The sequence below is a fragment of the Podarcis tiliguerta genome (genome assembly GCF_965153285.1).
Source record: "Podarcis tiliguerta genome assembly, chromosome: 6".
In the NCBI taxonomy this organism is placed as follows: Eukaryota; Metazoa; Chordata; class Lepidosauria; order Squamata; family Lacertidae; genus Podarcis; species Podarcis tiliguerta.
Window position 1 is genome coordinate 96,736,031 of NC_139539.1, and position 26,467 is coordinate 96,762,497.

At 47.4% G+C, this 26,467-nt stretch overlaps 1 protein-coding gene across 2 annotated transcripts; it reads left to right on the plus strand.

The window, feature by feature from the left end:
* Window positions 1-12,331: 12,331 nt before the first annotated feature.
* On the plus strand, window positions 12,332-25,125 carry FAM78B (family with sequence similarity 78 member B). Of its 2 annotated transcripts, none has more exons than XM_083446589.1 (2): window positions 12,332-12,600; window positions 15,493-25,125. In XM_083446589.1, the coding sequence occupies exons 1-2, from the start codon at window positions 12,338-12,340 to the stop codon at window positions 16,013-16,015; spliced, it is 786 nt and encodes a 261-aa protein (XP_083302715.1). In that variant the 5' UTR covers window positions 12,332-12,337; the 3' UTR covers window positions 16,016-25,125. The 2 variants fall into 2 exon arrangements, with proteins under 2 accessions (XP_083302715.1, XP_083302716.1); XM_083446590.1 differs by lacking the exon at window positions 12,332-12,600 and adding an exon at window positions 13,576-13,731.
* Window positions 25,126-26,467: the final 1,342 nt, after the last annotated feature.

The window sequence follows — 26,467 nt, forward strand, 5'->3', positions numbered from 1 at the left end:
GGAAAGAAAAGGCGGGAGAGGACGCCGCCCCCCCCCTCTCCCTCAGGGTCAAATTCGCACGGTAGGCCGAGCTCCGCCGGCCTGCTTTAGAAACGGGCGGCCGTTTGGGCTCCTGAAAGCGACCGCCCTGGCCTCGGCGCCCTCAGGCAGGAAGCCATGGCGTGGCCCGCCCACCCGACCTTTCGCTCGTGGGCCGCAGCCCGCTTCCTAGCCTCTTGGGTTGGAAGGGGTCCCCGAGGGTCATCCAGCCAGGCAGGAAGAGTCTCAGACAAAACATCCTCAGGCAGATGGCCGTCCTAAGGGATTGTAGGAGTCAGAATCACAAGACGTTTAAAAAAAAACACAGACGCCCGAAGTATTTGTCTGGAGGGCCTTCACAAATCCCCGGCGCGCGTGGTGGCAGGCGGTCTCCTTAAGACGCACCCGTCGGCCTCCTAGGTATAAATTCATCTTGCAGGGTTGGGCGCACTTCCCCAATCCCTTCAGCTGCAGCTCCAGCCTTTCCTGGTCGGGGCTCCCTGGGCGAATCGGAGGCGACGGGGATCCGCCACCAAGGACGCCCAGGCCCACGCGTGGCCTGGGTCTCCTGGCGCCTTCTTTCGCCTTCGTGGGGGGAAGCGAGGAGTAAAGGAAACGCCTCTGGAAGCTCAATCTAACAGGAATGAGACGGGGGCTCAGGGCCCGGGGCGGCCCACCCTTGACATACACAGTCCCCCCAACACACACTTTGCTTCCCAAATGCAAAGGGCACGGAAGGTTTCCGAGCAAGCTCTCTGAAAGGAGCTGCAACAGCAAACTCTTCCCATTGCTCGCTCTCTCCCTCTCTTTAAATACAACCTTTAATAATGCTCCAGGTCACCTTGTGGTCATTGCGATAAAGTGAATTTTTAATGGAGGAAGCACAGATTCAGCTCCTAGCCAAGGGGCAAAGGACCCAAGGCACTCATCTGTTTGAATTTTAATTCATAGCTCTAGCCATTTTGCTTCACTTTGGGAGATGGCCAGAGAACTCCTGCTTTGGGAGGTGATATAAATGCAGTTAATATATCAACCCCACACTTGCTTGCCCAGGAGTAAACTGCCATGTTGGCTTGCTTATGTTGCTGCCTTCCCATGTTCTGTTTTGAACCCATGAAAAGTGAAACTGGTTTCCTTTCATGGCATTCATAATTCTTCTCTTCCACATTTTATTCTCGTAAGCGAGACACAGCCTGACAGGAAAGCCCAGGCTCACCCGAGGAGCTTGGTAGATGAGCCATGGGTTTAGCAGTGGTCTCCTAGTGTGTTTGTATCTGGGACAAATTGCATTTATTTGCTTTGAACAACACATTGATTGAATTCTGCTTTTGAAAACTCTGGCTATACTTTCTGGAAGAGACATAGACATAACTGGTGGTTGAAGACTTGCTTTCCTCTTCTCATGCCCCGCTCAGCAATAGATCACAACTTCTATAGCCTACATATAGTAGGTGTATTTAAAATGAGAGTCGTCATAGCGTCCTCTTTTTTGCTCTTCACAATATGGCACCCTGTCTACACTCTAGTCCATTTAATACCCCTCCAGATTGTGGAAGGAAGTAATAAAAGTGAATAAGCTAGAATGATGGGGGGGGGGGGTTCATCTTTCTCCATAGGGCTGAAACCTGGGTAACGGGGGCTTGTTAACAGTTCTGTGTGGTACCTTTATTGGCTTAAGACCACCATGCCTCAAGGACCACCTTTCCCCATATGAATCAACCCAGACCCCCAGATCATCCTCTGAGGCTCTTCTTTGTGTGCCCTTCTTCCATGAAGGGTCCCAAGGGTGGTAACACGAGAACAAGGCCTTTTCTGTAGTGGCTCCTTGTCTGTGGAACCTCTCCCCAGGGAGGTTTGCCTGGTGCCTTCATTATACACCTTTAGGTGCCGGGCAAAAATATTCTTCTTCAACCAGGCCTTTGGTTGACTCACATGCAATGCCATTTTAAAAAGGGGAGGGAGGTATTGTTTTACTGTTTACTTATATTTATGTTTTTATCGTGTACTGTACACCAGCCTCTGTGAACCAGCCTGAAAACTTATGATGAAGGGAGCTATTATTTTTATCATCATTATTATAGTCCAGTCAGTTCTGGTTGCAGTCCTATCTTGGTGTTTCCTTAATGGAATTTAGTAGAGCTTACTTCTGGGTGATTTATGGTTATTGTGACATTAACCAACACCAGAATTTGTGACAACAGGGACCCCTTCTCAACCAAAGTTAGCTACTTTTTTTAGGCACTAAGCTGGACCATAAAGAAGGCTGATGGCTGAAGAATTGATGCTTTTGAATTATGGTGCTGGAGGAGACTCTTGAGAGTCCCATGGACTGCAAGAAGATCAAACCTATCAATTTTTAAGGAAATCAGCCCTGAGTGCTCACTGGAAGGACAGATTGTGAAGCTGAGGCTCCAGTTGGCCACCTCATGAGAAGAGAAGACTCCCTGGAGAAGACCCTGATGTTGGGAAAGATGGAGGGCACAAGGAGAAGGGGGCGACAGAGGACGAGATGGTTGGACAGTGTTCTCAAAGCTACAAACATGAGTCTGACCAAACTGCGGGAGGCAGTGGAAGACAGGAGTGCATGGCGTGCTCTGGTCCATGGGGTCACGAAGAGTCGGACACGACTAAACAACTAAACAACAACTTATACAACTGCAACACTTTGATGTCCACACCTTTGCAAGGGAAGAAGATAGGAAGTATAGGAGCCAACTTCTAGGAAAATATTTGAGGGAGCCTTCCCTCCCCCAACGTTGATGGGCATTGCCAATTTGCCATTCAAATGGTGTGCATGCACCACTTCAGAGTAGACAGGGTTATAACTTGCTCTGCTTACCTGCCCCCCCCCCCCAATATTTCAAGTTGGCACCCCTGATGGGAAGTCAGAACAATTTGGCCCTGCCCATGTGACCTGCCAACCTAGCAGTTCGAAAGCACGTCAAAGTGCAAGTAGATAAATAGGTACCGCTCCAGCGGGAAGGTAAATGGCGTTTTCGTGCGCTGCTCTGGTTCGCCAGAAGCGGCTTAGTCATGCTGGCCACACGACCCAGAAGCTGTACGCTGGCTCCCTCGGCCAGTAAAAAGAGATGAGCGCCGCAACCCCAGAGTTGGCCACGACTGGACCTAATGGTCAGGGGTCCCTTTACCTTTACCTTTATGTGACCTCCTTGGTCCTGCCTCCAGGTCCAGGGCATAGCTGTCAACCTTCCCTTTTTTTGTGGGAAATTTCCTTATTCCAGCGCCTTTCCTGCTGCTTCCCACTGCTATCCTGGATTGTTAATAATAATAATAATTTTTATTTATACCCCGCCCTCCCCAGCCAAGGCCAGGCTCAGGGCAGCTAACAAGCAATAATAAAAACAAGTTGAATGAATACAACATAAAAACAAGTTTAAAATATAACATTAAAATGTTAAAATATTAAAATGCACCCTCAACATAGGAGGAGAAAGGAAAAAGAAAGGGGGAGGGAATCAAATTGGCTCCAAGCCAAAGGCCAGGCGGAACAACTCTGCCTTACAGGCCCTGCGGAAAGAAATCAGATCCTGCAGGGCCCTGGTCTCATAAGGCAGAGCGTTCCACCAGGCCGGAGCCAGTGTTGAAAAGGCCCTGGCTCTGGTTGAAGCTAATCTAACTTCCTTAGGGCCTGGGACCACTAGGGTGTTGCTATTTATGGACCTTGAGGTCCTCTGTGGGGCATACCAGGAGAGGCGATCCCATAGGTACGAGGCTCCAAGGCCGTGAAGGGCTTTAAAGGTCAAAAGCAGCACCTTAAATCTGACCCTGTACTCCACCGAGAGCCAGTGCAGCTTGAAAAGCACTGGGTGAATATGCTCCCATGGCAGAGACCCCGTGAGGAGCCTCGCTGCAGCATTCTGTACCTGCTGGAGTTTCTGGGACAGCTTCAAGGGCAGCCCCGCGTAGAGCGAATTACAGTAGTTAAGCCTGGAGGTTACTGTCGCATGGATCACTGTGGCCAGGTCGGGGCAGGAAAGGTAAGGGACCATATTGTTAGATATCCCGTAGAGTGTCCCCCAGACAGGTGAGGCTGCTGATCCCTTATTTTTAAATCTGAAAGTTGACAGCTATGGTTCAGGAGCCACCAACTGCCACTGCACCTGAGTCTGCACATTTTCCAAAAGGTTGGTAAGGGGCTCCTGGAAAGTATTACTCTAAGACTTGCTTATGTTTAACTGAAACTAAAAGTTTATACCAAAAAGTAACTCTTCAAGCCGAATCAGAACATCAAACTTGCTCTGCTTGTCAATTCTAAATATTCATTTTAGTTCCTTTTTAAACACATTCAACCTGTTGCAAAAGCTCCCCCGTGCATGTTTACACATACATGCAGGACAGGAAGGTTGCAATCATTAACAAACAGGCTGCTTACTAGGGGTTAAACTCCACTGAACTCCATTTACCTTATTTCCAGGTTAATATGTACACAAGATTGCTTTTACCCACTCTTCATTTTTCTTGCTGTCTTGATGACTTCTCCCAAGGCCAGGTCACCTGCCCTCACTCCCTCTATACATCCTCCATGATACAACCTTTTTCGTCTCATATGTTTCACACTCCTAATGTATGCCATGCTTTCTAACCAAAAGCGAAGAGTGTAGAGAAAGCAGGGGATTAGCAGTCACAGAAAATGACCAAGGGAAAGCATGCATGGAGCCTGAGATGTAAGCAAGCACAATATGTGAGCATTTAGGACACGTTTTCTTTTCCCAAAGCACAGGTGTTAATATAGTTGGTCAGGGTGCACTTGTAAATTATATATTGGAGCTGCAGCAGAGCTGTTGGCTCCGTGTGGGATGTGGCAGCGCTAAATATGCATTGTAAAAAGAAGAGGTGGGAGTAAAAGAAGACAAGATGGTGCTAAAAGGAACCTGAAATGGCCTGCAGCTGATACTGGTACATTGTTCCCATGTATAATTGCTGCTTGGTGTGTCCTTTCAGACCTCCTCCATGCATATGCTAAGACAGGCATAGGCAAACTCTGGCCCTCCAGATGTTTGGGACTACAATTCCCATCATCCCTGACTACCAGTCCTGTTAGCTAGGGATGATGGGAATTGTAGTCCCAAACATCTGGAGGGCCAGAGTTTGCCTATGCCTGTGTTAAGAGCACAAAGAAGGGGGAGCAGCACCAGGCAGCTGGCCTTGTTCCAGACATTCAGGGCCCTGTGGTCTCCCCTCCTGAGATTTATACTTAGAGCTGAAAGTCTGAAAATGGGCATCTACTTGCGTACAATGAATGTGCACAGGTATTCCTTGCATTAAGGAACTTTGTACGATCAGGGAACCCAACTGTGTGGAGCACCTGTTCAGTTCACACAGTGGCCAGCTGGAGAAAAATGCTGGAAACATATATCTGCCATAGATAAAATCAGAAGTCATTTTACAGTATAGCATTCAATACCGTTACCTCAGCAGTTTCAGCTGGTGCACTTAGTCCCATCCTTATCTAGCTGTTTCTAGGATATAGTTAGCAAGAAAGGGTGGAAGAGATAAGGCTCTCTGCTCACACAGCTTCCTGCAAGGACACATTCTTACATGGTGCACGTTCACCTTTCTCATGCTTAGCTGACATTTCTGATTCCCTTTTAGGGAGGACTACAATTCTTCTTCCTTAGTTTGTATGCATGCAAACTCTTCCTCCCCCCCCCCCCCACACAGGAAAGTCTGGGTGGGCCTGTCGGGGGTGGAGTTGGTGACAAAATTTGAAAAGGAAAAGTGAGGTTTTGATGTGCCTGAAATTAAAACTTTTAAAGGACTTAAATTTTAGCATCACAATTCACAAGATTAATTAAAATGAATTGTGTGCTAAAACACTTTCATTTGTATTTGAGATAGATAATCAAACATTGTTGTATTACTTATTCTTGCAATTTAAAATAAATTTAGCAGTTTCAAGTTTTGTGCTTTTCATTTTTTTCTTCATCTGTTTTTGAAAACTGAAATTAACAAATATTTTTAATTACATATTTTCTTGGGTTACAAAAGTACATGCATTGTCTCCTTTTTCAGGTGGTAGAGTCTTTTCTACAGATCAGTTACATTTGAGACAGTGAGACACTGATGTTGCATACAGTATACGGCTGGGGGAGAAGAGAGGTGAGGAGAGAGTGGTCAACTTATATTCTTTTACTTAGTGTAAGTGTGAGGTTTTCGTGTCAGTGTCACTTGGGTGGGTCCTCTTTCTATTTGTTTATTATATTTCCTTGTAGTGAGAGAGGTTGGGGGGGGGCAGGTTGGTTGTCTTCAGTTGACACGGGGACAAATAAAAGAGAATGCCTTCATTACATACATAGCCCAACAAGGCAACACTTGCCATTTTTTGAGCGGGGTACAAGCAGTTTAGCCTTGCCCAGGGTGCAAAATAGCCTGGCCGTGGGTGTGGCCAATGCCATGGTCCTGCTCCTCCCTTCTCCACTTGTTCAATGCATATGGGGAGAATCCTAGTGCTGTGGAGTTGGGAGGGTCTAAGAGGGTCATCTAGTCCAACCCTCAGCAATGCGGGAATCTTTTGCCTAATGTGGAGCTTGAAGCCACGACCCTGAGATTAAGATTCTCTTGCTCTACCTTGAAAGGGTTTATTATAAATATATAAATTCCATTAAAAAATGGGTCGCTTCCAGCTGTTTATGCAAAGGGCAAGGAAAATGATGGAGGATATTGTAACAAACAAAGAAAATTGAATTTATCTGAAATGAAACATCTAGCAGGGGAAGCTAATCCTCAGGCTGTAAAAGTGTTTGCCAATTTGTCCAGCTTGCTTAGAGCCCTTGAATCATATTCAGGACACACTTTAGACATTTTGTTTGATTAGCCTTTGGACTTTCCTGACCAGCTTGTTTGTTCTGTTTATTCTGGGCCTGGTGAAGAAGGAGCAGCAAGGTCTTTCCTCTGTCCAGCACTCAAGCCACTCGGGGGACTAGGAGCTCAATGCCAACTGGCTTTCATAGAATCATAGAATAGAATCATAGAGTTGGAAGAGACCACAAGGGCCATCGAGTCCAACCCCCTGCCAAGCAGGAAACACCATCAGAGCACTCCTGACATATGGTTGTCAAGCCTCTGCTTAAAGACCTCCAAAGAAGGAGACTCCACCACACTCCTCGGCAGCAAATTCCACTGTCAAACAGCTCTTACTGTCAGGAAGTTCTTCCTATGTTTAGTTGGAATCTTCTTTCTTGTAGTTTGGATCCATTGCTTCGTGTCCGCTTCTCTGGAGCAGCAGAAAACAACCTTTCTCCCTCCTCTATGTGACATCCTTTTATATATTTGAACATGGCTATCATATCCCCCCTTAACCTCCTCTTCTCCAGGCTAAACATGCCCAGCTCCCTTAGCCGTTCCTCATAAGGCATCGTTTCCAGGCCTTTGACCATTTTGGTTGCCCTCCTCTGGACACGTTCCAGTTTGTCAGTGTCCTTCTTGAACTGTGGTGCCCAGAACTGGACACAGTACTCCAGGTGAGGTCTGACCAGAGCAGAATACAGTGGCACTATTACTTCCCTTGATCTAGATGCTATACTCCTATTGATGCAGCCCAGAATTGCATTGGCTTTTTTAGCTGCCGCGTCACACTGTTGGCTCATGTCAAGTTTGTGGTCAACCAAGACTCCTAGATCCTTTTCACATGTACTGCTCTCAAGCCAGGTGTCACCCCCTTCCTCCCCCACAACAAACACTCTGTGAGGTGAGTGGGGCTGAGAGACTTCAGAGAAGTGTGACTAGCCCAAGGTCACCCAGCAGCTGTAAGTGGGGGAGCAGAGACGCGAACCCAGTTCACCAGATTACGAATCCACCGCTCTTAATCACTACACCACACTGGCTCCAGGGTCCAGCTTCAAAACTTTTGTCCAAAGATCCAGCGAGTCTTAAGCCTGCCTAGAAAACCCACCCTCCAGGATGTGGTGGTTCATTGTTGAGAAGGGTGCCATCTTCCAGAGCAGGCCTTCCCAACTCTTGTCTCAAATTAAAGCCCTGTGCAGCTACTTGATAGTGGGCATACAGGGCTGAGAGACAAACCTACTTAAGAGTCTCTGGCACGGATAGCTTCCAGCTGTTGATTGGTCTATCTGAAGCCATGCAGAAGCCCTTTCTGATAAAATATCCAAAGACCCGGTTGCACGCTCAGTTATAACCCTGCATTACTGCACCATGAAATCCTTCACAAGTATTCTTGGCCCAACCATACTCAGATGCTTACGCCCTGCAGGGATTTACTTTGTTTTAGCCACTAGATGGTGCCAGGAACCAGAGATTGGAATAGCAGCAACAATAAAAGCATTTCATCAAAACCTTACAATGAACATCCACAACAAAAATGCACAGTAGAACAAGCTGGCAATGATTTGCAGAGGTTCCTTCAAATTTTCTTACAACTTGATGACTTGATGTCAAAGAAAAAGAGCACTTTTCAAAATAGCTCTAAGAAGCCAAGTGGTTAGATCTTGCATACCTGAACTCCAACCAGTCATACCTGAGAACTAGAAAGGAACCAATGGAACACCAGTTTTTAAAAAGGAAACCATGGGCATCCTAGAAATTAAAGGTTGGTTAGTTTGACACCTGTCCCCGGAAAACCAGTGGGAAGTCTTGTTAAGGATAAAATAATATAGAAGACTTACTGAAGCAAAGCCAGCAGGGCTTCTTCTCACGAACCTATTGGAGCTTTTTGAGAGTGTCAACAAGCATATCGACAGAGGTGACATGGGTGACACAGTGTACTTGGTCTCTCAAGAAGCATCCAACAAGGTACCTCACAAAAGCAAGCTTAGCCATCATAGAATGGGGTTCCCTAAGGATTGTTATTGAGACCTGTGCTTTTTAACTTGATCATAAATTATCAAGAGTTAGGGATGAGGTAGTCAAGTTTGCTGATGACTCTAAAATGTTCTGAGTCATTAAAACAAGTAGAGATTGTGAAGAGCTCCAAAAGGACCTCTCAAAACTGAGTGAATGGGTGCGGAAATGGCAAATGCAATTCATTATTTAAACAGTGTAGAAGGATGCATTTTGGCTCAAACCCCCCCCCCAAACCCCAAACTCTTAATTCCACATTAATTATACATTCATAGGGTCTGAGCCAGTGCTGACTTACCAGGAATCCTAGGATAGCTTGTTGGAGGTGTCAACTCAGTGAGCGTCTGGCCGCTGTGAAAAGGGCAAATTCCATGCCAGGGATCATTGGGAAAGGATTGGACAATAAAACTGCTGATATTGGAATGCCATTATACAAATCTATGGTTTGACCACATTTGGAATGCTGTGTACATTTCTGGTTGCTTCACCTCAATAAGGATATTGTAGAGTTGGAAAAGGTTCAGAAAAGGGGCACAAAAATGATCAAGGGGATGGCACAAAGGGAAGGCTGCAGTGTTTGAGATAATTTGGTTTATAGAAAAGGGACTAAGAGGGGACATGATTCATAAAACTATGCATGCCGTGGGAAAAGTTGATAGAGAAATCTCCCTCTCCCTCACACATCACATAACTCATGGTTGTCATGGCAGCCATGAAGTCCTGAGCCATCCTCCTCACCACGGAGGTCAGCTCCATCAGCTCAGGCAGGGGGGCTGCTGGGCAGCAAGGTGGGCAGTAAACCAGCAGAATCCTTAATCTGTCCCAATTGCCCAATGCCAGGAACACTGGTGAAGCTGCATGCTCTGCTACCGGGGGCAGAGCATGCACTCTGGTCCCTTGTCCCTCTTGGCTGATAAGAACTAGCAGGAGGGGGGCAGCTGGCCGGGCCAGGGAGGTGGTCAATGGCTCGTTGCAAGAGGGGCTGGTCCCTGCCTTCTTGAAGGAGGCCGTGGTAACACCAGTCCTCCAGAAACCCCCCTGCATTCCAAAAATCTAAGTAATTACCGGCCAGCTGCCAATCGCCTCATCTTGGGCGAGGTTTATGTATGGGTATTTGTGGACTGGATCTGAGGCCTCTTGTAGGAAATTGATTTTCTAGATCCATTTCAATCAGGGTTTAGGCCCAACTTGGGCAAAGAAACTGCTTTGGTTCCTCAGTATGATGACCTCTGTTGAGAGAGAGACAGGAGAAACGTGTTTTTGCTAATTCTCCTTTATCTCTCAGCAGCATTTGATACCAATGACCAGAGGTTTTCAAGCTTTTTGAGTCCACAGCTCCCTTGATCAGAGGTCAGCAACCTTAATTGGAGGATGAGCCGGTTGACGCGCCATCTGTTGGAGGATGGGCTGGAGCGTGTGCGCACGCACGCTCTTCCGGGTAGGAGGAGCGCCCATGCATGTGCGCGCACACTATTTCCGGCACTCCTCCGACCTTGAAGTGCGCCGGAAATAGCATGTGCACATGCGCATGAGTGCTTCTCTGTACCGCATGCTTGCGCACATGCTATTTCCAGCACACATCTGGGTCGGAGGAGTGCCCATGTGCATGCGCACAGGCGCCATCAACCCAGAAGTCAGTCCCCGCGCCACACCTGTAAGAGAGCGCAGCAGGGGGCGGCATGGGTCGCCATGGGCCAGTTAGACAAGCCTTGTGGGCCGCTACCGACCCATGGCCCTTAGGTTGCTGAACCCAGCCCTTGACCCATGGGGCTCAGGAGCTGTTATGTCACCCCTTGCCTGCAGAGCTGGCAGCCTCTCACCCTTTTTCAAAAACCCTCCCTTGGGGAGTATTCCCTCAGCCTCCTCTCCCCGGGAGTCCTCTGGGCAGCAGCTGCCACCACCCCTGGTCTCTGAGCTGCCCCCCTGCCCAAAAGAGAGGTGGCTCCTAACACTGCCCCCCAGGGGCCTGGGACTTGCTGTCCATTCCCAACAGCAAGGACTGGCAGACTGGCTGGCTGGGCTCCCTCAACCACTTGCTTGCGTACTCCAAGGCTGCCTCAGCTCCTGGCAACCAGCACCCCCTGGCCAGCCCCAGAGGCACCATTCACCTATGGAGCTTACAACCAGGGCTGCTGCCACAAACAGCTGTGCCAGCCTTTGGGAGGCAGAGACGCAAGAGAGCCTCAGGGGAGGGAGGGGAGGAAAGAGGAACAGAAGCCAGGGTTGCCCACTGTACCCCTGATCACCATTCAAGGCACCCCAGGGTGCCACGGCACACTGGTTGAAAACCACTACCATTGACCATGGTATCCTTCTGGAGTGGCAGAATGGGTGGTGCCACTTTGTGATGGTTCTGTCCTACTTGGATGGTCTCTTCCAGACAGGGAGGCTTGAAGAGTGCTCTTTGGCCCTGTGGAGTCTTCAGTGTGGAGTTCCTTGGGATTTGATTCTATTCCCCATGCTATTTAACATATGCATGAAACTGCTGAGTGGGGTTATCTGGAGTTTTGTCACCAATATACTAATGACACACAGCCCCGCTTCTCCTATACATCTGCAAGTAAGGCAGTGGAAGTGCTGGACCGCTGTCTTGCCTTCAGCCTGTGCAGAATTTGGCGACCAGGACAAGATGGTTTGAGCTGAACATGGCCTGACCGGATTAGCTGCCTGTTAGTTTCCAGGCCCAATTTGAAGTGCTCAGGACCGCAATACTTCCAGGACCGCCTCTGTCCATCTGAATCAGCCCAGACCCTGCCAGCATCCTCCTCAGATGCCCTTCTTGGTGTGCCCCCTCCACGAGGTCTGGAGAGCCACAAGGACGGGCTCCCCATTGGTGGGACGCTGCTCTCCCCAGGGAGGCTCGCCTGGCACCTTCCTTACTGTCTTTGGCACCAGGTGAAAATGCTCCCCTTCTCTGAAGCCTTGGCTCATGAAACAATTTATGGCCTTTTAAATGGTGTCTTTCTTTTGGCGCGGTGGGGTGGGGTGTGTTTTGTTTGTCATGTGTGTGTTGTTTGTCATGTGTGTGTTCCCATGAAGGGCGGTATAGAAATTTAATAAACAATGGCGAAAGCAATAAAAACGATATTTTAACACACACACACACACACACACCCCATCCAACAGCACCCGGTGCAAGGCTACAGGTGTTTCCCCGTGCGGCTTCCCTTCGGCTTCCGCCCGCGCCTCTTGGGGAGCCCCCAGCCGCCCCCCCCCCCCGCCCCGCCAGCATCCTTCCCCGCGGCGGCCCTGCGCGCTTGGGCGCCGCTGCTCTGACCCGCTTCTCCTTCCCTTCACGTGACTCCTTCCCTCACACGTGTCCCCGGCGCGCCCTGCTCGGCGTCGGAGAGGAAGCCGCCGGCGAGTGGCGGGCCGGGCGAGCAGGTGGAGCCGCCGGGCGGGCGGGCGGGCGGCGATGCTCGGGGGGCGGCGGGCGGGGGGCGGCGGCGGCGGCGGGGCCCCCGGGGGCCGGGCGGGCTAGCGGGGGCGGCGGGGCCGGGCCATGGGCTGCCTGCAGAGCGTGGCGTGCAAGGCGCGCGTGCGGCGGGAGCACATCGTGGTGTCGGACGTGTCGGCGTGCATCGAGCCGGGCGCCACGGCCCTGGAGGAGACCTCGCCCATCGTGCTGCGCTACCGGACGCCCTACTTCCGCGCCGCCGCGCGCGTCCTCATGCCGCCCATCCCGCGGCGCCACACCTGGGTGGTGGGCTGGATCCAGGCCTGCAACCACATGGAGTTCTACAACACCTACAGCGACCTGGGCATGTGAGTGGCGCCGGGAAGAGGGGGGGGGCTCACCGGGTCGCCCTAGGAACCCTGCGCCCTCCCACAAAGATGGCTGCCCCCCCCCCACCCGCTCATGGACCCCAAAGGGAGAGGCCGCCGCGGCGGAAGACACCGGGCAGGACAGCTGGGCCGGCCGAGGCTGCCCCGGGAGCAAGAGCCCCCCCTCGGCCCGGGGGCGGGGTGGGACGGCGCCCTTGGGAGCAGCACCTTCCTTAGCTGCTGTCTTGGGCAAAGGCTGCTCCTCCTCGCCTAGAGTTTTCTGGGGCCAAGCAGCCCAAATCGCAGCAAACCCAGGGAGGAAATTGCTGAAATACAAGCCCCGTGGCAGCTCTCAAGTAAAAGTGAAAATGGGAGAGGTTGGTGAGTTGCGGGTCTTCTGTCCTCTGGTGTAGCTTGGCCCTCAGCTGCTTCTCTGTGGGTGTCTCTTCCCCTCCCCTTTCGATGCTCCAACACCTACAGCAACATGGTCCTTTGTGAGCAGTGCTAATTGAGCCCACCTGGGCAGGTGAGTGCACCTGTCCCCATGTCACCAGGCACCCTTCTCCTCCTGCAAGAAAGCACCTTGGACAGTGCACTGCTGTGCCAACCACTGCAAAGCTACACGTCCCCCTTTAAGTGTAGCATCAGGAAAGTGAATGTTCTGTCCTGGCAGTGAATTACCTCCTGTTGCTAGAAGACTCAACAGCACTTTAGCGCTCCTTTTCATGTGGTTGTCTTGGGCCTCATGATGATTTGGAATAACTTGATACTCTTGAGCTCTTATCCTTCCTAATCAGCAATCATAATGATATTTGATTTTTACATTGTATTGTACTTTTATTTCAGAAATCCTTACAGCAGTTCTGTAAGAGAAGTCAATGGATTGTCCCCATATGAGGAGCTGAGGGATAGTAGCAACATATGTATGACAGATTCTACAAAAGAAACCCGTTGCCAGCTTGTTAATTGTCACCCTCTCCTCCCCCCCCCCTTCTGATAGTAAAGACTGTGGCAGCCCTGGCAAGGTTCTTTGGGGAAGCAGTTGCATTGTGGGAGTTCCCCAGTGACACTGCCACCAGATAAAAGGCATTGTGCTTGACATTTGTGGGGAACGTGGCCTCCATGCAAAAGGTAGAGTTGATCCTTAAATCGAATGAAGGCTATTTGTGATTTAAAGGTCAAGACCAGCATTTTGAAGTCTTCCCTGACGTAGATTGCTGCTGATAGGCCCAAGGCTCATTCCCAGTCATAAATTGCTCACCACATTTTGAAAGTTTCTGAACAGTTGTTCAAAGGCAGCTCAGCATAGAACATACAATCATGGGAAAAAGAAAGTACACCCTCTTTGAATTCTGTGGTTTTGCATTTAAGGACATAATCATCTGTTCTTTAGAAGGTCTTAAAATTGTAGAACCACCTCTAGCAGCAAAAACTTGAACTAATTGTTTTCTGTAGGACTTAATCTGTCTCTCACATCATTGTGGAGGAATTTTGGCCCACTCTTCTGACTCTGCCATTGCAACCCCTTGATTCTGTTCTTTTTCAGCCATTCTGTTGTAGATTTGCTGGTGTACTTGGGATCATTGTCCTGTTGCATGACCCAATTTCATCCAAGCTTCAGCTGTTGGGCAGATGGCCTCACATTTGACTCTAGAATACTTTAGTATATAGTTCATGGCGAACTCAATGACTGCAAGGTCCTGTGGCTGCAAAACAAGCCCAAATTATCATCCCTCCACCACCGTGCTTGACAGTTGGCATGAGTTGTTTGTGCTGATATGCTGTGTTTGGTTTTCACCAAACATGATGCTGTGCATTACAGCCAAACATCTCCACTTTGGTCTCATCTGTCCAAAGGACATTGTTCCAGAACAATGTTTGTTTTTCAGTTGCAGTAAGATCCTGCCACAGCAGATATATTAATATTGGAGGTGCTGAAAGACTCTTTGTTATTTAAGTGAACAATGGAATGGGGTAGAAATTGAGGTATGCACATGTGTGAGAGAGAAAACCTGCATCTTAGAAGCTCTTGCGGGTGCTCCCTGTTGGGTTCTCATAGATCTACTGCATAGCCTTCTATGTTCCCCTAGTGTGAAGGTCAGATTTTAGAGCAGAAAACATCTGTGGCCCACCAGATGTTTCTGGAGCACAACTCCTATCATCGCTGGCAATTGGCCTAATGAGAGTTGGATGGCGACAGCATTGGGAGGGCCACAGGTTCCTTATCCCTATTTTAGAGAGTGACGTAGTATGTCAAAGAGCAGCACTACACTTTACCAGAAGAGTGATTAGCAGCAGTTCAATTAGAAGGGGACAGGTTAACGTTGCTCTTGGTGTATCGCTAAAGTAATTGCTATCCCTGTTCTCTTTCTCTTGGGTTCCCTTTGTTCTCATACTGTGAAATGGGGTAGATAGATAAAAGTGGATCCAAACCTGAATCCATCCCTCCTACTGGAATCCCTGAGGTTGCTGTATTAGCGTGCTTGAAAGTGTTGGGCACAGTCAGCTTCCTGCTGCTTCAGTGGCATCGTTGCAAAAGTTGCCAGTGAAGGGATGCTGTCTATGTGAGAAGGTTGTGTCACAATCAATACATACTAGCCAAAGCTATTTGCTTAGAAGGCTCTCTGCTGCTGAAGTGTTGTACTTCAGCTCTTTTGCCATTTAGAGTGGTAGTTTTTAATCTTTCCAGGCCTGGGAAATACATTTAGATCCAGCCTGAAGCATAGGACTCACTTTTAGTATTTTTTCTATACCTTTTATTGTATTTTTAGTCTTTCATTCCCCTTGCCCTCCTATTTCCCCCCTCTTCCCTCTTGCTCTTAAACATTCTTAGCAACTGTTAATACAGCTCTTAACCCATGTTTTTATTTTGTTTTTGCTTTGCCCCTCTAGGTCAAGCTGGGAACTTCCAGACTTGAGAGAAGGGCGTGTAAAAGCCATCAGTGACTCTGATGGAGTGAGCTACCCCTGGTACGGGAACACCACAGAAACAGTGACCTTGATTGGCCCCACCAATAAGGTCTCCAGGTTCTCCGTCAGTATGAATGACAATTTCTACCCCAGCGTAACGTGGGCTGTTCCTGTGAGTGACAGCAATGTCCCACTACTAACCAGGATCAAACGGGACCAAAGCTTTACGACATGGCTAGTAGCCATGAATATGACCACCAAGGAAAAGATTATTTTGCAGACTATAAAGTGGAGGATGCGAGTGGACATTGAAGTTGACCCCATGCAACTCTTGGGCAAGCGAGCCCGGCTAGTGGGGAGGACTCAGCAGGAGCAGCCCAAAATTTTGAGCAGAATGGAACCCATCCCGCCAAATGCACTAGTGAAACCCAATGCCAATGATGCCCAGGTCCTTATGTGGAGACCCAAAAGAGGACCGCCTTTGGTAGTGATACCACCCAAATAAAAAATACACTTGATGGTATCAATGAGGGCTTTTGCCACCACTGGCATGGATAACTGAGCCAAAGAAGACCTCTGTGTTCACCTGCCTTTTGCGATACAAATGCAAAGAGGGCTTCTTCAAGACAGCGTGAGATCACAATGGCCAGTGCTAGGCCACAGTAGAGTAGCTGGACGTATGGACTTCAGAAGATTTAGGTTGTTTCACACTTTGAGTGTGTTCTCATGTGAAAAGAGGCTGAAACACAGAGATCCAGTGTTTGATTTCCAGTGCCTGTGGCCAATGCTGCTTCCCAGCCAACTAGATGTAGTCCTGGAGGCTGTTCTTACCAGACATTCAGTGCAATGCCTGCTCTTTGGGTTAAGACAGGAATGGCATATCCCCACAACATGATACCTATGCATTTTTTATTGATAATCAATATTATCACCTGCTCATTAGAAGGAAGAAAATGTTTACAAAGGGGGGGACAAGAATGCCGTCTGTTAAGCTTCACATTTGTAGAAAGTGCAGCTTTATCCCGAGGAAACTGTCCATGGTGCTGAACTAAAACACATTTTGAACTACCAATAATATCACCCACTCTCCCTCTTTCTGGGGCTAATTGATTCGGCCTCATCGGGTTCAGACCTTTTGCATGTTTCTCAGTGTGTTTCAAGTAGTTGTAAGTGTAGGAGTTCTGCCATAGTTTTCTATGCTGTGGGTGAAATGCAAGGCAAATCAACTGCCTACACCTTAAAAACAAAACAAAATGAAAAACCACATACCATCCCCAGTTCTGCTTTTTATCCAAGCACAGTTAATCTGTATTTCAGAAGATTGTCTGTGCACAGTATGTTTCTCCAGCACAGTGGGAAAGGGTTATATCTGGCACCCAGAAAAGCCCAGGCACAATATCGCTCAGTGTGCGGGGGGCGGGGGGCGGGGGGCGGGGGACGGGTTGGATTCTAACAATCTTGGTATGTTGTTTCTGCCATAGGAAGATTGAGATTGCCATTGAACAAGGAAAATGGGTAATGCTGGAAACACTACTTCTTTCCATAGCCTCCCAATCAGTGACAGTTTTGCTCATGGTGGAGAAAAGACTGGGAGAAAGAACACCACCTGGAGCAAAAGCGTTATCTTGTTAATGGACAGTCAGAGCTGGACAGAAACTCACAAGGTTAGATGCCACTGACTGACTGACTGACTGACCTATTTATTTATTTATTTATTTATTTCCCACTTTCCTCCAAGGAACGGAGGATGGCATACAATGGCTCCCTCATTTTGTCTTCACAACAGCTCTGTGAAGTAGCTTAGGCTGAGAGAGTATGACTTGTCCAAGATCATGAAATTACCTTCATGGCTGAGTGGGGATTTGTATCTGGGTTGCCAAGTCCTTGTCCAACACTATTTGAAAATGCATGACATAGAGGGAAGGTTTTCTGAAAATTATTCCTTTCCCATATTTAATGTAGTTAAGGAAAGTATTACTAGATCATCCCATATTTGAGGAGGAATTTTTGATTTTATGTAGGATAAATGAAGATTGGAAGGTAATGGGAACTTCTCTTGAGCATTTGTCAGAACCACAGATTGGTAGCATCTTTGCTTATGATGGTGATGGTGTCCTAGCAGGAAAGGGAAGAGAACCTATGGAGTTTAGCTCCTGTGAAATCTCCAGAGATGTGCAGTCAGCTTACTTCTCTTTCTGCTCTGTTGCTGACTCTCAGCCAACACCCGTTCTGGGAAACTGGGAGAAGGAACACAGTGCGTCAGTGACTATAGCTCCAAGCTTTGGTTTTTGGTTCTCCAACTGTGGAAATGGAGCATTAAAAGGCTTTTGAGCAAAATTAGTGTAGAAAAGTGTGTAGAAGATCAAAACTACTGACATTAACTCCCAGAATAATGTGAACATACTATTTCAGATAGAAAATGTAGATGAGAGATAAACAGAAGTTGAAGATTTATGTTGTGAATTACTGTATAACAAACAATTGGTTGCAGAATCCATAATAGCACAGCACATGGGGCCTTTTTGTGGATTCCCACCATAATTCTGCAAGTGGTCAACTACTGGCCTTAAGAATTTAAATTCTCAAGTGAACAGAGATTGGCACTCCTAAAGAGTGATACATTTTCCACCGAGTTCTTCATCTAGTCCCATCTCTTTTAGAGCTATGATTTCATTAGTCTCCAGGTTCCTCACTCAGCTCTTCAGCTGAAGTGCCCAGGCAGGTCTGATCAGAGCGGAATAGAGGGGTATTTGTCGTGATCTGGGCACTATATTTATGTTGATGTAGCTTAGAATTGCCTTAGCATTTTTAACTGCCACTTCATCCTGCTGAATCATGTTTAGCTACTAAAACCCCTAGATCCTTTCTACATGTACTGCTGCCAAGCCAGGTATCACCTATCCTTTATTTGGGCACCTTAGTTAGCCTACCATAATGCAGAACTTCATATTCATTTCTGTTGAAATTCATTTTGCTTGTTTGGTTTTGTTAGTTTTGGCCCAGATCCCGCCAAGATCACCTTGATTCCTGCATCTAAGTATTATCAAGAACTCTCAGTTTAGTGTCATTTGGAAATGTGATGAGCAAACATTGGACAGCACTGGGTTTAGGGAAACCCTGAGGGTTTCTAGGTTGATGACCCATTGAAGAGCACTCTTTGGGAACAGTACCTGGCTTTCCATCAAAATATGAGAGAGCTTGTTAAAAATCGCTAAGATACTTTGTGCACATCTGCACCCCTGATCTAGCAAGCCATTAGCTGCAGCCCAAAAGGAGATGAAATTAGCTTGACATGAATTCTTGCTGGCTCTTTGTAACCATTGTGCTTTTTTAAAGACAGACCAACTGTTAATAATCTGTTTAGAATTTTTCTAAGCATTGATGCCAAGTGAACTTGCCATCAATCACCCTTTGTGTCGCTATCTTCAGAAGGGGGGAATTTGCCCGCCATCAGTCACCTAGCATGCCACCTGTTCTCCAATAAGTCTCAAAAATTACAGGGACTCTGATACAGTCATACCTTGGGATGAATATGCTTTAGGTTAAGCATTTTTGGGTTGCGCTGCCACATGCACTGATGCTCAAAATGACATCACGCCCATGCACAGAAGCGGCAAAACACGACCCGCGCAGTCGTGTGTTATGTTCACTTCAGGATGCAAATGGGGCTCTGGAATGGATCCCGTTCACATCCAGAGGTACCACTGCATTATCTCTGCAATGCAGCTCATGTGACCCTGGGCCACATTTAGGGCAGCTAGGTGTTGCTGTTTGCATCTTGAGTAATAATTCCCTTAATTATTTCGTCTATCTTTTTATTTTTTATTTTTGACAGAATTTCACTTTTGGGAGAAGACAGAGGTGAAGTGGGAGTTGAGCAGTCCCATCTTCTCCCTGCCTCCCACTAACATTTCCATTCAACTGATCTATGGTTTTCTTGTTCTTCCACTTGCTCCAGACTGGCTCCTTGTTGTTGTTTTTAACCTTTCTCACAAGCCTCAGTTCATCCTGAGCTTTATCTCCCTGACACTTGCCCTACAACTTTGGCTATTCATGTGTCCTCATCCGTGATAGTCTGCCCATGTTTTCATCTCAGATAAAGAACATTGGGGGAATGTAACCAAAGTCTTCCTGCCCAGCCTCTGTGGATTCTCAAGACCTGTGCCTTTGCTTGGCCCTGGCTAAGAGCAACTGCTATTTCCATTACCTCAGCAAACCAGTGACTGTTTGAGGAGCCTAATGCTCTGAAAGACTAGGACAAACTCTTGCTGGAAATGTTCTGCACAAAGGATTATAATGGCCTCCCAAAAAGCTGAATGGAGAGTTTTATTATTTTCTGCTGTTTCTGAAAATTAAAATGGAACAGCTTATTGAAAGGTAGTGCAGTTTTAAATATATATTTTCTTAGAAAATATCTCATTTAAAATTAAATGAGATATAATATCTCATTAAAATTAATTATCCTAATTCTGGGAAAAAGAAAATAAACAATGTTGCAGAAAAGGAAAGGAACAGTGAATTATAGTATGGAATACCCCTGCCCCAATCACACCCTAAGTGTTGGTACTTGAATATCTAACTTAAAGTAAGGGCAGCCATGATCAGGGGACTGGAGCAACTCTGCCATGAGGAAGGCTTACAACATTTGGGACTATTTACATGAAAGAAAGACATAAAGAAGGACATGATAGAGGGGTCAAAAATTATGTATGGTGTAGAGAAAGTGATGAGAAGTTGTTCTGTTTTGAACCATGGCCTCAGCAGTACAGAGGTTCCACAAAGGCTTCTGAGGTAGAAGAGGGCAACAGCATAACTTCAGGCGGGAGACATCCTGGCCCAACTAGGTCCTCTTGCAGAAATTCCTCTCCCACTTCAGCTCTGTGGCCTCATCCCCTGAAGGAGGGATCTGACCCCAGGGGGATGGCAAGTCTTTCTTCCTCTCTCACAACACTCCAATCCAAGACCCATCCAGTTAAGCAGAAGAATGGGAGACTGGCACTTTTTCACCCAGCACAGAGTAAATTGCCGTGTTCGGTGGGCTTCGCACAGACATTGGACTGAAGACCAGTTGCTGGGCAGCATCATTGGGGGTGGGCTGTTGCCTTCATGTCTGCTCCCTGGCTTCCCATAGACTGTTCCCCCATAGGCTGGGGGAACAACCTGCAGGGCTAGATTGGCCTTTGGTCTGATCCCGCAGATGAGCCTTTTTGGAGTATTGAAGAAACTCATTAGGAGAGAGGTGTGCATGCACCCCAGTTCCCTTTTCTGGCTATCATGTGCCTAATGCTTGTTCTTTTACATGGTCCTGGCCCCATGGTCAGAATGCTGCTTCTCAGCAGTTGTTTCTTTTTGAAGATGGACAACAATATTGTTTGTCCCTGGCAGCGTTAAAAGGCCTGTGTGAAGAACCAAAAACTGTCCCCATTGAAGATTTGCAGACAGCCAGTCCCCAGGCCAGAAATGCAAGCTAGCAAACATGCATTGGTGCAGTAGAATAGAGATCTGATTGACAACTAATACTGATGTCCTGTTACTTGGCTTTGGGATATAAAAGATGGAACCCATATCTGTGCAGTATAGTAAGTGGTGTTGTGTACATTAGACATGGCTATTCCAACAATCCCACTTGCCATGATAAGTGTTGTGCTACCTTTGGGCAGGAGGAATGACCCGCCTCCAGGGTTTGAACCTGCAGGTGTAGGCAGAGATCTGCCTGCTAGTTGCTTGGCAGTCCCCACCACCTCCAAAGGTGTGAGGAAGGTTGGAGGTTGTTTGCCAGCTACATGGCAAATATACCCTGGAGAGCCGTGTCAGGGTGGAATTTGGTCTTTCAGATTTTAGTGGCAGCTTCAGCAAGGGTTGACACCAACTTGCCCAGAGGGGGGGGGGGGGGGTTGGGGCCTTCAAGTTTGGCTTAGCCAGCAAAACTGATAATTGGTATCCGTTCTCCTTGCAACTTGACTTTACTTCAAGCTACTTCACTGTTTGAGATACTGTAACTAAAAAGTCTTTGTGTGTGTATTTTAAGTGTGTTGCTCAAGTGAAGATCAATCAGGGGTGGTGATTTAAGAGGTCCCTCTTAGGCACATTGCAGGACCTCATTGCTTCTTGGGTGAGCGAGAGCATGGAACTCAATAGATACAACTTAAGGTGCAGGGAATGTTCAGGGAGAATGAGCCCAAGATGTTCAAAGCAGGGACTAATATTGTAAGCACTTTAGTCTTTGTTTGAGTGTAATGCCCAGCTGTGAAGGAATGCAGGTGTGTAGCCCACTAGCTAATTTCAGGCCCAAGTCAAAACTGGCCCCCACGCCAGGCTGCTTTTTGTCAATAACAAAAATATTTTTTAAAAAACATTTAGCACAACTGGTTTACATACTGGATTAGTGGGTCATCAGAAGGGTCTCTGGCAGTGCCTGGGTCAGCTGTTCTGACATACAATAGGTAGAGGATCCCATGAAATGGGTATATTTAGAATGGGATGGAGTCCTAGGAAAGCAAGAAAAATGCAGAGAAGGTACCAGGCCAGTTCTCAGATTACATTGGGGGCAAGAGAAGGCCTGACCCCTTACCCTTTCATTGGCCCCCTTAGCTCCTGTTTCTAAAGGCTGCAGAAAGCATGATTGGGCTAAAATTGGGGTGACTCAGGGTGGCTTGTGGGTTTCATTAAGCCCCCCCTACTTTTTCCTCATATAAAAAAAGACTAGCATCTTTAGAGGGAATGGAAAGACAAAAGACTATGGCCAACAGTCAAAGAGGTGAGGATGACTGATACTACATATTGATTGAAAACAGCCAACCAGATCTTTATGGGGCTGACATCTGCCAATGTAAATATGCAAGCCTTTCTGTTAAACAGCACCCCTTCCAAATTCTCACCTGTGCATAGGACAATGCTATTTCTAAAAACTAATGCTCCCCTCATTTCATAACTGTTGAGCATTCTCTTTTGATTAAATTATTTTGCATTAAGGATGTACAAAATGGGCACATTTTGCATTCTCAATAGTTCCTAGCCCTTAATAGGTTTTGGAAGCACTGCTGTTGTTGTTTTAAGAAAGTGTTTTTGGTGTCTGCAATGAGGCTGGAAGAGAGCAAGGAGCTTAGCACTATAAAGTTGTCAATTTTTTCCTTAATGTTGAGGTTGTATTAGGAATTTATATAGACATAAAAATATAAGCATTAACTTGGATATAATGGCCTCATTTGCATGTATTTTTAAACGATAGCTAAATAAATGACAGTTTAAAGGTGAACACTCAGTGTGCTGGTGCACACTATTAGAGTTGTGGCCCCTTCACTCCCCCCCAACTGCTGCAACCTCAGTGACCATTTAGACCAGGCTTCCTCAACCTTGGCCCTTCAATTCCCATCATCCCTGACCACTGGTCCTGCTAGCTAGGATCATGGGAGTTGTAGGCCAAAAACATCTGGAAGGCCGAGATTGAGGAAGCCTGATTTTTAGACCAATGAATTCATGGCTTTTCAGTTATATGATTCAGCCGCTATCCACTCCACCTTAGAAGACAAAAACTATGGCTGAGAATGAGCTTCCTTTCTACTCTGCTAAGTTTTGTGCACATTATCCAGCAACAGCCATTGGCACAATAAAACATCCTGCCTGCACTGCTTCAACTTTCTTCCTAGAGGCTGGCAGCCTTGGCAGTCTTTGCTTTCCCCAGTTCTTCGGGCTATCTTAGAACATTTTACTGGATCCCACTTGCAACTTGCTATAAATTGGATTCAGTGGGTTAAGTTGCAGGGAACTGTGTGGCAAATTGCACCTTGGGTCAGTTAAGTGGACTTTCTGGACCCTACCAACCTGTAATCGTTGCCTCTACCAAATGTATGCAATCTTACCAGTTGGCCATGTCTGTTTTGAAATGGTTCCCCCATCTTCTTGAAGCAGCCTCCCCCAATGTGCTCCTGCTGTTTTAGACCAAACTCCATCATCTCCAGCAACATGCTTTTAGTCCAAACTGCAGGCTGAGAGCACCAGGGTGCAGAAGGCTGTTTCGAAAGGTTCCAACATCTCTCAGGGATAAAAATAGAGCCTGTTTGTAGAATGGGGACTCACAAACTTTCTCCAGCTCTGAGACTGGACATTAACCTTCTTCAATGCCCAGCTGCCTTTTGTGCAAATGCATGTCACACCTGTGCCTTTGCACAATGAGCTCCAGCCTCCAGGGTGGATGCATAGGAGCCGCATCCCCAAGACATCTGTTACAGCAGGCTGGGCGGTCTGCCTTCACCACTAGAGCCAGTAAACCCTTATGGACTTTTCAGATCCATCTTCTGGGGCCTCAAGAGTAGAGCAGCCTCCCCCTTGGCTCTCACAGATCTCAGAGCTGTGTGGCGGCAACTCTGCTAAAAACGCCTTGCCCTTTTTGTGAGAAAGCTGTTCCCGTGCTGGACCCTGGGCTTATCCCACACTTGTCCTCTGCTTAGCAAGCACAGGTCTGAGTCGTTTTGCCTCTGCCCTGCTGCATCCCCCAGGAAGCCTGCTCTTTTAGCACTACATCTGCAGAAAACCCAACGGCTGTTTGTTCCAATTCAGTGCTAACCCACAGGTTTTCCCAGGGGTGGGGGGAGCAGCAGGGTAAATGGAAGTGTGGATGAGCCCAGAGAAAGCGGCCCTCCACAACTCCACTCTGCGTAGCTCCATGCCAAATTCTGTGCTTATCTTAATGTTGTGCATCAGGGAAGCAAGCACACTTTGTGTTTTGGACTTGAGCATGAACTGCTTTAAACTGAATGGTACTTACTCAGCTTATTTATTTGATCTATTTATTTTAAGTTATTTTTTTCAATTAAGAGACACATGCACCCTCCTCAAGTGAGCTCATGAGTATGAAAGGTCTACAGAAAACGGAGGGTGGGGTCGGTTGTACTGAAACAGAGAGCTATACATAGGGAGGGATGGTTTTCTCACATGTGCTATTTGTTGTCTTAAGCTTGAACCTTGTCGTCGTCCTTTATCAACAGGATTGGTGGCTATGAATACAACTTCCATTAAATCAGTTGAGGGGGTTGGAGAAAGAGGGTTGAATCTATTCCTTTCGATGTACTTCTCCTTTCATATCTTTGTCTGCTCTTTTTGGATCGCCCTCACCAGTAGCAGACTTTGGGCTCTCAAATTTCAGTGCTGCCCAGCATGTCACTAAAATTTGGCAGCCCCACCTCTTGGGGCTCTGTTCTACAGTGGCGTGGTGGTGGCCTGTGCAGTGTGGTGTCCAGTGCAGCCAAACTGGTCATAATACTCTAAAACTGCCTCTGCCCTTGCACCCTCAGTTTTCTTCCTTCTCCCTTTGTGGTGTGTGTGTGTTTTACTCCTGCAGTATTAGATGTTGCCAGTTTCCAGAGATATTTATAGGAGCAGGAGCATGTGGAAGTCACTTTGGAAAGAAAAATCAGGTATTCTGCCATTTTGAAAAGAGTGGAAGCAGGGAAGGAAGAGGCAAGCGGGCTTTGCAGAGTGCCTTAAAACACTGACTTTAATCTGAAATGGGAAGGGGATTGCTCTTTATCTCTGAATTTTATAGAGGGTCAGGCAATGTTGCATTCCACTTTTCTGGGGTTTTAAACAAATTGTCAAATATATCATGTATTGCAAACAGAAGGCTGTTTCCTTTATTTAGGGGAGATGGGGCAGGTTTAAAGCTCTGGCTTCCAAATGTCAGTAACATTTGGGAGAGGATTCCGTGGACGTTCATCAACCAGGAAAATGACTAAACTAGAGGCTCCGATGATCTGTCTCACATCTGCAAAACCTTTGATTTTCTCATTTCTTGGTTATGGTTCAAAGATGTTAACATGATGCCTAACCCAACACATGTGTGTCTTTTTCATCGTAGATACCTTGAAAAACATTTTAAGCATTTGTAAGATGGAACTCTTCAGTAGGGCTTCTCTGGCAAATTTCAAATAATGAGGCGGTTGGTGGAGAAATTATCCCCTTAAGTTCAGGAGACCAGGGAGTGGGGGGAAGGCAGCACTGCCATTTGGGGCTGGGAGACCAACTCCAGAGGAGGAAGGGCCCCCTCAAAGTTCCAGGCTAATGTCCTGCTAAAAATGACCAACTCAGCCTGATAAACTTTAAACAACTAAATAGGCCTGTTGGCAAAAGGGTCTTAAAGAGACACCTGAAAATCAGCTGCAAGGGTGCTTGCCAAATCTCTGCTGGAAGGGCATTTCACAGTATGACACTGGGAACGCTAAATACCTGACTTCTGGCTGAACCCGTTTGGGCTTCTGAAACATAAAAGGTAAAGCTAAAGGGACCCCTGACCATTAGGTCCAGTCGTGGCCAACTCTGGGGTTGCGGCGCTCATCTTGCTTTATTGGCCGAGGGAGCTGGCGTACAGCTTCCGGGTCATGTGGCCAGCATGACTAAGCTGCTTCTGGCGAACCAAAGCAGCACACAGAAAGAAACACTGTTTACCTTCCGGCCGGAGCGGTATCTATTTATCTACTTACACTTTGACGTGCTTTCAAACTGCTAGGATGGCAGGAGCAGGGACCAAGCAACGGGAGCTCACCCCGTCGTGGGGATTCAAACCAGCAAGTCCTAGGCTCTGTGGTTTAACCCACAGCGCCACCCGCACCCCTTCCTTCTGAAACATAGGCGGCCACTATTAGCTCTTCTCCGAATGATCTCAGTGATTGAGCTGGGGTAGAAAGGCTGAGGCAGTCCTTAGGGTATACTGGACCCAAGGAGGTAAAGAATTTTGTGGACTGAATCTGGCCCGGCAGCATATGGGCAGCAAGTGCAGCAGTTTTCATGCCCTCCAAGTGTTCCTCTTTTCCAGGGAAGGTCCTGGAATTATGAAAGCCACCCCAGTTTCTGATCTGATCTCAGAATGTCCCTCTTTCCCCCACTGGTGCCACCGCCACCAAGCCTAGGGAGGAGCCAGTGCTTGTGGTGCAGCGGTGGCTGCATTGGGAGCATCCCACTGCCT

What these genes read in the sequence shown, in the direction of transcription:
- FAM78B (XM_083446589.1), top strand. Translation starts at nt 12,338, where the DNA reads ATGGGCTGCCTGCAGAGCGTGGCGTGCAAGGCGCGCGTGCGGCGGGAG. An exon ending in ACCTACAGCGACCTGGGCAT is followed by an intron (nt 12,601 to 15,492) that starts GTGAGTGGCGCC and finishes TTGCCCCTCTAG; the next exon opens with GTCAAGCTGGGAACTTCCAG.